Raw genomic sequence first — 13,108 nt, forward strand, 5'->3', positions numbered from 1 at the left:
TGTATCTGCATTTTCCACTACCACCAGTCCTCCGACTTTACCTGTGAATCCATGATCCAACTTCCAACCTTCTGAACCCAATGGCATCGCCAGTCAGGAAGCCAGAATGGACTAGAAATTTGGTCTCTTAGTTAACACTGTAGCTCTAATAGGGGCTTCAGTGAGGGACCTTATGGATAAGTTTAGTGCCAGTGATCTCAGTGCAAGTGTTGTGTCAGTGGAGGAGATGGCTACTCGTCCCACCGATGCTCCTAGACGAAGATCCCTGTCAAACTCCCCTAAACCTGGGAGGAGGCAAACCGTAAGTCCCAGGGAGGTTGGTGGGGTTTGCCCACGGGTAGTCGCCCCCTCATCCAAGCCTGTTGTTTGAGATTCCCAGGATTCGGCGGGCAGCCGCTGGAAAGGCATCCATATTGGAGTTCATGCCCCTTCGTTGAGTGATTCAGATTTGGGATCCAGAGAATCCAAGTACAAAGCAAGTCAGAAGCGCAGCTGACGCTTTAAAAGTGCATCCAGGCCACTGAAAAGGCCGATATCCGTGGCTGAGTCTGATTTTCCGATCCCGTGCAAGCGGAACAGAGATCGGGATCAGAGTCCCAAACCTTCATGTAGTTTTGGGATGATCCATCTAATGTGTCGCCGGTAGTGTCTGTGTCAGAGCATCAGATTTTATTGCCCAAGTGGGTCTCCAAAATATACATAGATTGTGCTTCAGGATCCAAGAGATCCAAGGGATCCAGTGTAGTGGGATCTGGAGGATCCAAATATTTTGTGGGATCGGAAGGATCCAGACATTTAGTGGGATCTGAGGGAGCCAGATATTTAGTGGGATCTGAGGAGCCAGATATTTAGTGGGATCTGAGGGATCCAAACATCCATTGGGATCCGAGGGATCCATTCATCAAGTGGGATCTGTGGGATCCAAGTGTTTAGTGGGATCCAAGGGATTCAAGCACACAGTGGGATCTAGAGGATCCAATGTGGCTGTGAAACCAGATCAACACGCAGTTTGCGCACGGTCGTCAGTGTGTGATCACTCCCCTTCTGAGCTGTCGCCAAATTCATCCAGGTATCCGGAAGCTTCTAGGCTGCCTAAGATGGTTCTGTCATTGTATTCAAAGAAAGCTCTGTCAAGCTTTGAGAGCTGGTTGACAGAAAAGAGGAATATGGGGAAAGCGGTATTCTGCACTCCTCCTTGTTTATCCAAGAGGAGATACTTACCTTATGTTACTGGGGAAGTGCCATCATTGGGAGTTACTGCCTCCTCCCAAGGGGACTTCTCCAGTTTGATTGACTCGTCATGGAGATTTGCCTTCTCCTCATCCAAGATCTTATTCACTCAAGCATTTGACTAAGGATATCTTTAAGGTCTTCGAGATCTTAAGTTTTCTTGATTGGACTGTTGGTGCCTTAGTGAGGAAAATAGAAGACTGTTTCTCTCCAAGATAACTTCACTACAGATTGGCTGGGAGTGCTCTCATGAGCAGATAAAGCGATCAGGGATGGATCCCATGAGCTGGCAGCCTTGTTCACGGTGGGAGTACTTAAGAAGCTAGAGGTGTTCATTCACTTCAAAAGGGGTCACTCCCTCCCAGAGATCTGCACTTCTTTTTGCTCCTTTAGATCAGCATGGTCTCTTTCCCAGCGCTACAGCAGAACATATCGCAATGGAGCTGCAAAAGAAATCCACTTAAGACTTGTTGGGCCAGTCCTCCAAATGCCCGAAGGAATCTGGACATTCTTCATCTTCCTCATCGTTTGCACCTAGAATGGTTTCCCCTCTATAGCAAGCATTTCAAGGCGATAGAGGTAGATTCCAGTCCCGTTCCTGAGCATATTCTAGGTCCGTTCGACCAATCAAGAAGTCAGAAAGCAAAGCATCCTCTTGCAAGTGAGGATACTATCCTCCATATACCAGTGGGGGCCAGGCTTCTGCATTTTTGGAACAAGTTGGAGGACAGAAATGTAGAATCTTGGGTTTTAGAGGAGATCTGAGTAGGATATTCCATCCCATTCAGGGAGAAACCTCCTTTATTGTCCTCTCCTATCAACTTGGCGACCTACTCTGTCTCTGCTCACCAAGAGAGCCCTAGAAATAGTTGGAGATGTCAACATGCCAGGGTTTTACAATCGCCTATTCGTCATCCCAAAGTCATCGGGAGGTTGGAGACCTGTCCTGGACGTCAAAATGGAAACAACCCACTCAGTTCTGTCTTCCATCCGTCAAGGGGATTGGATGGCAACTATAGACATGCAGGATGCATATTTCCATGTTCCAGTCCACCCAGAGGCCAGGAAATATCTGCAGTTTGTCTTTCAGGACAAGGTCTTCCAATTTCGAGCGCTGTGCTTCGGACTATCGACAGCCCCTCAATTTTTCACCCATGTCCTCGCCCCATTAGCAAAATGGCTACATCTCATGGGGATCAACATTTGTCTCTATTTAGATGACTGGCTCCTACGCTCCCCCTTGGAATCAAGTTGCACAGAGGACCTCAAAAAGACTTCTGTTAGCCGAAGAGTTGGGCCTGTTGATAAACCTAGACAAATCCCAATTAGTCCCAAGCCAATTGATTCGATATTTGGGAATGAAGATCAACTCTCGGATTTTTCAGGCTTTTCCGTCCGACAAGAGAACCCAAGCCTGCATTCGGACAGTTCAGAAATTCCTCTCTCTCCCTTCATGCTCGGCCAATGAATGGATGAGTTTACTGGGAGCTCTCTTATCCATAGAAAAGTTCATTCCATTAGGAAGACTTCACATGATAGTGCTATAATATTTTCTAAAAGCCAGTTGGCAGAAGAAGATTCTTCCGGGCTTGTTTGTTTTCCCAATCACCCCCAAGATCAAAGAGGACCTTCAGTGGTGGCTTGTAACAGGAAGGTTTGCAGAAGGGAAATCTGTACACCTGTTATGCGATGCAGTATTTCTTTGTGTATTGCGTTGCACCACATATGAATGACTCTCTTTTTCTTGATAGTAACGCAGGGGACTCGGTAAGTTAGGTTGAAATTGTCTATTAATACTTTCTATTTTTCCAGGAGGGGGTAAGTATTCACCGGGCACGGTTTTTCATAAGTTTTATTCTAACACTACTTCACACGGCCAGCCACACTGGACTTAGAAATTTCTTGATGTTAAGAGAGGAGCGAGTGACACAATCCTACCCAATTTGGTTTTCAAGTAACTCTGGCTAAAAATTGATCAGAATGAACTCTGGACCTATGTTGAATAAAACTCCGCCTCCTTGAGGACGTCTACTTTACTCTTAATGGTTCAATCTTAACTCCCACTTTTGGCAAGGACAAATCAGGTCAATTTTGCTGACCTTTTCACTTCTTAGTCTATCCTCTAACTCCTCCTTCCTTTCCCACATCTTGGAGGTTTGTTATGGTTAGTCTTCACTTTTCTTGGTCCCATGGCTCATCATTTTAAACTATCAATATCGTCTCTCTCTCTCTCTCTCTCTCTTTCATAATCCCGATCAGTGAATCTCATACTTATTCACTGCATAACATCACTCGGTCACCTACCTGCATTGACTACAATGCAAGTAGATAACCAACTCAACTTGACCATAGTCAATTACTTCAATTTCAATAATTTCTAATAGTCAATTACTTCAATGTCAATGATTTTTTATCAACAAGCAATAAATGCAAGAAATGTTATAATGCATCATAGTGCTAACACAAACAATATAAGCATGAATTATATATCAAATACTCAAACTAAATGCAGAAAATTATGGCAAGTAAATATATCAAATGCCTATTACTCTCTGGTTATCAATCATAAATTGTAAAAAAATAAAAAAAATCAATCATCAAATGTTCAAGTGCAAGTCAATGGTAAACGCTATTACTCTCTAGGAAGGATTCTGTCCATCATGTCCTTGATTATGGTAAGCTTATTCAGTATCAATTTCCTGACAATCATAAAAGAAATGAAAGCAAACAGTACCAAAAGAATGACATTTATGAATGACATAATAGGAGAAATCTCGGTCTTATATGTATGAAAGAAAGTATGAACCTCTTCTAGCTTTGTGAATGTCTCCAATTCCAGTTCTGAAAGTTGAAATTCGTTAATAACTGCAAACTGATGTACACTTTTACTGAAATTCAAACTGTATGTCGTGAAGACTGTAGGTTTGTAATACAAATTATGTAAAATGACCAGTTCACAAGCAGATGAAAATGAGTGTACGTTAATGAAAGCTACTTCTGTTTTGTTTGACTTACAGTCACTCTTAGCATTCAATCTGTTTGCTGAGAACACAAAAATCTCATCATCAATGATTTGAGCCTTGAAAGTTTCTGTAAACGGTATATATTTACAATGGTTCTTACCATTCTTGTTGTTTACAAGATCATCTAGGCAATGAAGAGCACTCAATGGTTCATAGAAATTCACAATGTTACAAACATATACACCATCATTAAGCATAACACATTCCCTGAATTTATGGTCGGGAATTTCAGTCACTAGGAACGAATCATGCTGCAATGCAAAGTGTCGAACTGTTCCTTCTAGTACAATGGACTTATTATCTACTACCATTGGGAATGGATAGACTGACATCAATGAGTTGACGTCTGGATTGTTGAAAGGGATCACTAGTATGATTTGATTGGCTATCACTTTCACTGTTATCAGGCCATAATAGTCTACTATATTTTCTACTAGTGGCTTCAAGTGATTGTTCACAACACATTTCTGAATAATGGCTTCAATTTCACTAGGGGTTATCAGAAAAGGCGACAGCAGGTTTTTACCTGCCATCATGATTGCATTGAGTAATTCCTTGTATTCCAGAAGGAAATTACTTGTTTCTAGGAGCAGTTGCTCCATCATTTCTGTTTGATGGATTCTAGCAATTTCTGAGGAAACATTATGGAGGGCACTATTCACAAATTCTTTCAGCACTGTGATCATTTTCTGATTTTGATTGACATTTCCTATTACTTTATTATAGACAGTGCCCTGCTCAGAAGCCCAATTTTCAAGTTGTGCCACTCTTTCCTTTAGCCTTTCAACATTACCATCTGTCGCCACTCCAAAGAGATTATGTAAAGCGACGCCTATAAAGGGTATGAGTGATCGCTTTACTACTTTCCTTGGCATAACACTATCGATGTCCCTCTGCAACTTGGAGAGCATGTCGTACAAATTTCTATCTTGGACACTTTGTAATCCTGCCTGTATCTGATTGCTCAGCTGGACTAACTGCTCTCTCTGATCGATAATGGAGTCCGTCTGGATCTTAACAATGGCTAGGTCCTGTATCATCTTAACCTTGCCATGCTCCTTGATGATGGCTCCCTTCCTTAGTTGTACGAGTGAGTTCACAATTTGACTCACTGCCAACCACCATACAATCCATTTGCTGAAATAATGTTATCAAGCAGTAAAAAGCTTATCAATTACATTTGTTTACCATTGCACTTGCCATTACCTTCTTCTCAAATTATACCTTGGGGTCATTGAAGATTCTATTTTATTATCTATCTTATCTTTATTGGACAAATCCTTTAACTGGGTAGACGACCAAGGTTCTGAATGAACTACTTTAATGTGGTTCCAATGTACAATGGATTCTTTCAAGGTAATTTCATGCATTAACTTGAATTTATTCAACTTCAAAACTTCTAAAACTCTATATGGACCTCGAAATTTTGGTGATACTTTAATATTAGGTCCTTCAAGAACATGATTGAGTACATAAACTTGTTGTCCTACCTTTAACGAGGGTATGGTGGATCTGTTATTGTAATACTTACTAGATTTTTATGTAACTCCTTTAATCTAGCCCTGGTGACTTTAACGGTCTCGTACGTACGTCTTGTCTTCCAAGCAATATAGTCCTCGTAGTTGTACGTACGTCTGGGTGGTGCGGCATCATCCAAAAGTGAATTTGGCATTCTCTTTTGGTAGCCATACAATAGGAAATGAGGAGTTTCTCCTATTGATTCATTTACTGTGTTGTTTAGGTAAATTGTATGTCTTCGAGAGTCAAGTCCCAGTCTTCAGTGCTAGGGGTTACCAATGTTTTCAGAACATCCTTTATCTTGCGATTTGTTCTTTCTACTGCTCCATTTGAGCTTGGCTTATATGCTGTTATTTGACATTTCTGTATTTCATAAAAGTCACACAAATTCGTTAGAATGTCACTAGTAAATTCAGCAGCATTGTCTGAGAGCAAAACTTGAGGACATGAATGTCTGGTTATAATTCTAGACTTAAAGGCTTCTGCCACCGTTGATGCTTCTCTGTTTCTAGTTGGAACAATTTCTACGTATCTGGTCAAATAGTCAATGAAAACTAAAATCTGTTTATTTCCTCTGATGGTGTTCGGGAATGGACCTAAGAAATCCATTGTGACTACTTGAAAAGGACTTAATTCTGAAGGATACATTTCCAGAGGAGCCTTGACGTTGACATTCCCCTTATGTATATTACATAGGGTACAATTCTGAACAAATCGAGTAGCATCTTCACTACATCGAGGCCAAAAATAGTTTCTAGTGATTGTTCTACATGTTTTCTTAATTCCAGGATGTCCTGATAACTTGTATGAATGGGTTAGTTCTAAAACGTCTTGTATTAGTGTATTAGGAATGTACAAACGTGAACAAGCATTTGGTTCGTCTGAAGTCTTGTACAATAACCCATCTATCAATTGAAACTCTGAATTTTTCTCACCTTGCAAGAGGTTACCAATTACTTCCTTTATTCTAGAATCCTTTTGTTGTTCTTGACGAACTTTGTCTAAATCTAAGTCTGTGATTTGACAACTGAAGGCGAAATTACGAGTGGTAATTTGTTTCTCGTTCTCTTCTTGTGATCTAGATAAGGCGTCAGCTAATGTGTTATATCTACCAGGTATGTATCTAAATTCTGGGGCAAATTCTAATACGCTAACGAACCATCTATTGAACTTCATATTATTGGTAAAAGCCCTTTTCTTGAAAAGATCACAAATGGGTTTATGATCTGTAAGAACATTAATTTTATGTCCTAGCAAAATGTGTCTAAATTTCTGTAATCCCCAGACTAATGCCAAACATTCCCTTTCTGTTGTACTGTAATTTCTTTCAGCTGCATTCAAAACTCTACTGGCATAGTATACAGTCCTCATCCTTGTTTTATCCTTTTGCATCAAGACGGCACCCAGTCCTGTACTTGAAGCATCACAGGCTAAGTAGAATTCCTTCTCGAAGTCTGGATAAACTAGGATAGGATCTGTTATCAACATATCCTTTAGTGTTTTGAACGCTGCTTCCTGTTCATCTTTCCACTCATAGCTAGCATCTTTCCTAGTTAACTCAGTTAATGGTTTTGCTATGGTAGCAAATCCCTTTATGAAAGGTCGATAATACCCTACCATACCTAGGAATCTTCTTAGTGCCTTCAAATTTCTTGGGGCTGGATAGTCTACAATAGCCTTAATCTTTCCTTCTTGCATTTTCAAACCATGTTCACTGATAACATGTCCTAGATATTCTAGAGATTTCTTCAGAAACTGACATTTCTTAATTTTTACCTTTAAACCGGCCTTTCTGAGCCTATCTAATACTAATTCTATTGTCTTGAAATGACTCTCTACATCCTTACTAGCAATTATTACATCATCAAGATAAACCGATACGTCTTCAACATCTCCCAAGATTTGCAGCATTAAACGTACAAACGTTAAAGGAGCTGAAGTAAGACCAAACGGCATTACCTCAAATTGCAAATGTTCTTTTATGAGTACTGAATGCCGTGAGATGCTTGGATTCTTCATCGAGAGGAACTTGCCAATATCCACTCAGTAAATCGAGGCTAGAAAAAACCTTGGCACCTCCTAATTGAGCTAACATGTCATTAATGACTGGCACTGGCATTCGATCAGGGACGGTGTGGGAATTCAATTTACGGTAATCAATTACCATCCTCCATGTACCGTCTTTCTTTGGAACTAGCAGTAAAGGTGAATTATAAGGTGACTTAGAAGGTATTACAACTCCATCTTCCTTCATCTCTTCAACCATCTCGTCTACAATGGGTCTTTGACTTATTGGAAGTTTGTAGTTAGGTATATAAAAGGTCTAGCACCATCTTCTATGACTATTTTGTGCTGCAGGACATCTGTCCTTCCTAACTTATCTCCTGTTACTGCTACAACACTCCTATATTTCTCTAATATCTGTATTAACCTGTCCCTACAATGAGGAAAATCTGTATTATTTACTTCCCTTCTAATTTAACTCTTGTGTCAGCTACAGAGACAAATGCTTTTTCACTTATGGTTAGTAAAGGGTTAGTAATCACAATTCCCTTACAGAATTCTATGCCGGCATGCAATTCTAGTCTCTTGTCAGAATAATTATACACATAAGTCGTACAATTTCCACCATTAAGTCTTACTAGGGAATTGTCCATTTTCACAAAGTCTGGTAAGTCTTCATTAACTAATAACACATCTGTATCACCTAGGTTTTTATCTGTTACAATTCTAAGACAAACCTTTGTCAGACCTTGTGGATGCAGTATAACGCTATTGTTTAATTTGAGTTTTACAAGATTATCATCGGCAGTACTAACTAAGCAGATCTCTTCTGCACTCTGTGCATCGGCAGTGTAACAGACATCAGTATCATCTGAACTTTCATCTTGTGGTATCACAGAACCTATCTCTGTCATTTTTAGGTTGCCTAACAGCAACACCTCATTGAGATACTTCTCTTCCGTATCTTCTCTTATTATTAAGTGACTACAATCTATTAGCGTGTCAGGATCGTCAGGTTGGGAAAAAGAACTAAGTTCTTCGGAGGTATCTACTTGTCGTGCACTTGAGTTATCAGGTTCATACCTGCTATCTAAGAATTCCTCCTGAGTGGCTTCTAGGCTTTTAAAAGTAGTTTGTCTATCTTCTCCTATTTCTTCTATCGTTGAATTTCTACTCACTGTCCTACCCGGGTTAGCATTAAATTCTATTTCTATCTGTTGGATGTCTACTTCTTCAGATGAGGCTGTCTCAGGTAAAGTGATCAAGTTTATCTGAAACTGTTCCTCTTCTTCAAGAGAGCAAACATTTCCTCTATCAATTTCCTTGATAGTTACTCTTCCATTGCTACAATCTAGTGCAATTCCACATCTTTTCATAGCCTGGAAGGAAAATAGAGCTTGAGCTGGAAAATATTTCTCTTCCAACACCACAAACTCTTCCCTGTATTTCTTATTTAGAATTTCTATCTCTAAATTGACATTGCCTATAGCCCTTATTTGCTTTCCAGCGATCCCTTTATGGTCCTATAGGATTCTCTCATTTGGGAAAGCTCACAACCTATATGTTTTGTTAAAGTGCCTTTATCTATGATACTTACAGTACTGCCTGTATCCAACAATATGGAACTCAGTACACCTTCTAAGTGTACTTGTATGATAGGCAACTCTTCCTGACACGTATTAAAATTCTTTACAGAAAACACTATTTCATTACTTCGAGTAATGTCTGTTGGGGACACATCCTTATTCACTGTCACTATTTCTTTCTGTAAGGATGGACCTTTCTGCTGCACTCTCTGTGATTGTCACTGAGAATCCCCTTGATTTGGGTTACTGGGGGAGGTATTCTGATTATTAGGCTGAGTACTTTGGTTATTTTGAGACCCCTGAGAATTTCCCTGTTTGTTGTACCAACAGTTCTGGATTAAATGTCCTGTCTTATTGCAATTCGAACACCATTTGTTTCTTCTACAATTCTGGGTTGTATGGTTGTTATAACCACAATTTCCACAACTTTGTCTCTGCCTATTGAACTGTGGCCTATTATTCCCTGAATTTTGGCCTTGACTAGCTCCCCTCTGTCCAGGAGTCCTGTTATTTCCACTGTTATTTCCATTAGTTCCAGTGGTATTCCCATTGTTACCTCTATTTGGCGGCCTACCTTGATTGTTTCTATTTGATTGATTAAATCTCCTATTGTTGTTCCCACCATTTCTATCAAACGAATTTCTATTTCCTGATACCTAGACCTAGCTTGCCCTGATTGGTTTCTATTGGACTGATTGCTATTATTTCTTGGGTTTCCACTAGCTACGGTTCCCGAAAAATCTGCACTACTACTTGATGAATTCTGTTTTACTTTCCTTTCTATGTACATCAAAGTTTGTACAATTCCATCATTTGGCTTCCTATCACAGTACTTCTTTAAGGCTACTCTTTCTTCCTTACCCAAAGCATCGTAGATTGGTCCTAATGACATATATCTAAGTACCTTGGATATACTAGCTAAATCTGTTTCATCATCATCAAATTCATCCTTCCTTCCAACAACAATTCCTACAGCTTTCATATCTGTCGTCACTCTATCTATAGCTTCTTCTACTCTAGTGGCTAAAACTAAGTGATTACCCTCATATTTCTGATGATGGAAAGTTTCTATGTTATACCATGGATCTTTCTGTGCTTCTGGTTGCCAAAATTGTAAGCACTGTTTCTTGAATTCGTTAAACAGAGTAATATTCCTAAAAGTACTGAATGAAGAACTGTATGTGCATCACCATGTTCCATACTAACATACAAGAGTGCTTCATCTATTTTCTTTCTCTCATCTGTGATACCAGCAGCTGAAATTCTGCTTTCTGTGTCTGCTATCCATCGATTTACACCATATTCTTCTAATCTACTTTTATCTACATTACTTGGGTCTACCGTTCCACAAAATCTAGTGGCTTGGGTTATTACGGCGGCTTGCGCCATGTTGGGATTTCTAGGTACAATGGAAGTTATTGGGTTAGTGGTTACAACTGAAGGGTTAGGCGCACTCGGTAAACTAAGTGGGGGACCTTGACTACGAGAACGTCTGGGTCTATAGTATTACTAGGATCAATTGGTCTAGAAAGTCGTTCAGGTACAGGTCTTAGGTTATATGGAGTCTGGTCTTCGCTTCTTGTCTGTTGCAGTCGGGCAATTACTTCATCCAAAGTGTTATTCATATTAATTCATAAAATATTCAATGATTCCAAGAATGAAAAATTGAAAAAAAAAATTAATTTGAGAATCAGGTACTTACTTCAATTGCATGTTTGCTGAGTTGACTATATCCCTTTATACAAAAAAATTCAAATTTTTCCTAACTCATTCCTTCATAGGACTCTCTCACAATCTGAAAAAGTCTGATATTAGTATTTATGTACACAATTGTTTGGGTTCCACTGCAAAATGCTGCGCCAAGTGTTTAACAAAAAAAATTATTATGATAGAATAATTTAAACAGAATTGTCTCTATCACCAAGTGAACGAAAATTTCTATTTCGTAAAAAAAATTACTAAATATGAGAAAAAAATTATTTCCTTCGTACAACAATAAGGAAAAATTCTTCAGAATATTATTCAAAAGAAAAATAATTTACTTAAATTATTTATGTAAAAAAAATCATTTGCGCACTGCAGGGAAAAATAATTATATAAAAATTCCACGCACACAAAAAAAATTTAATTATTCACAGAGAAAAATAAATTCTCTTGATAATTCCCCGATACTAGGAATGAATGTTTACTATTCAATTAGCTTCGTGTCGCCTTGCACTTGAAGATCGCGCTGATTGCACTTGAGCGCAATTTGTCGTTAGCATCCAGCGACAATTCGGCACCACTCGGCCGACTTCCAGTCCGTACTTGCTGAATTTGGCGAAGAAAAATTTGGAATCCCTTCCAAATTGTTGATTGAAGGCGTCACTTCCCTTTCGAGAGGCGGTTATCAACGCGTTGACTTCTAAACTTTATCGCCGTTCCGAATTCTTCACTCTCTTTCGTCGCCGTCTTCCGCTCTCATTCGTCGCCGTCGTCGTCACTGCTCTGCTACCGCTACTTTTCGCTAAGTCTCCTTTTAGCGACCAAAAATTTTTGGAATTTCGTGTATTTAAGTCCGTACACGATAGAAAAGTTCACTGAACTGACGTAGATATAAGCGACTTTCATACGTCCGCCAACACAGTTTGTTTTGGTCTTCTCCGCTTCTGCGATCGGCGTAGTATAGGGCGAGTTGCTGATTCTTTCTTTCGTAAATTTCGTTTTCTTATAAAAATCACCGCTGTTCTATGCCGTGATTATTACTATTGTTCTTATTATGGTCATATATAATTATTAAACTGAATTTCTGGTTGATCTTATGCGAATGTTCGGAAGTTTCAAACTAGGCAGAGATTTACCGCTGTCAATTTTTCATTCCGATCGACGCAAAAAGATTCACTGCTTCTTGGAATATTTCGTTCTGCTTCGTTTCCCTTCTGCTACAGTGTTGATGTTGTATTGGTGTTTCTAGTGCTGAAGACCGTCTTGAGATTATTTGCGCTGTTAAATTGAGAGTTAGTTTTAGCGCTGTCACTGCTCACTCTCTGTAAATTTCTCTAGGGCCGTGAACTTTAATGTTTTTCAAATGTGCGCTGGGCGAAATCCCACCGCTGCCACCAAATTTTGTTATGCGATGCAGTATTTCTTTGTGTATTGCGTTGCACCACATATGAATGACTCTCTTTTTCTTGATAGTAACGCAGGGGACTCGGTAAGTTAGGTTGAAATTGTCTATTAATATTTCTATTTTTCCAGGAGGGGGTAAGTATTCACCGGGCACGGTTTTTCATAAGTTTTATTCTAACACTACTTCACACGGCCAGCCACACTGGACTTAGAAATTTCTTGATGTTAAGAGAGGAGCGAGTGACACAATCCTACCCAATTTGGTTTTCAAGTAACTCTGGCTAAAAATTGATCAGAATGAACTCTGGACCTATGTTGAATAAAACTCCGCCTCCTTGAGGACGTCTACTTTACTCTTAATGGTTCAATCTTAACTCCCACTTTTGGCAAGGACAAATCAGGTCAATTTTGCTGACCTTTTCACTTCTTAGTCTATCCTCTAACTCCTCCTTCCTTTCCCACATCTTGGAGGTTTGTTATGGTTAGTCTTCACTTTTCTTGGTCCCATGGCTCATCATTTTAAACTATCAATATCGTCTCTCTCTCTCTCTCTCTCTTTCATAATCCCGATCAGTGAATCTCATACTTATTCACTGCATAACACACCCTCTGAGCCCCAACCTCACATTATATTCAGAC

General features: G+C 39.5%; 1 protein-coding gene across 1 annotated transcript; it reads right to left on the minus strand.

The window, feature by feature from the left end:
- Window positions 1-2,939: 2,939 nt before the first annotated feature.
- On the minus strand, window positions 2,940-11,871 carry LOC136832712 (uncharacterized). Its single transcript, XM_067094167.1, has 2 exons — window positions 11,064-11,871; window positions 2,940-5,390 (listed from the first exon to the last, which is right to left on the minus strand). The coding sequence occupies exons 1-2, from the start codon at window positions 11,072-11,074 to the stop codon at window positions 3,863-3,865; spliced, it is 1,539 nt and encodes a 512-aa protein (XP_066950268.1). The 5' UTR covers window positions 11,075-11,871; the 3' UTR covers window positions 2,940-3,862.
- Window positions 11,872-13,108: the final 1,237 nt, after the last annotated feature.

Source organism: Macrobrachium rosenbergii, chromosome 50 (genome assembly GCF_040412425.1).
Source record: "Macrobrachium rosenbergii isolate ZJJX-2024 chromosome 50, ASM4041242v1, whole genome shotgun sequence".
Lineage (NCBI taxonomy): Eukaryota > Metazoa > Arthropoda > Malacostraca > Decapoda > Palaemonidae > Macrobrachium > Macrobrachium rosenbergii.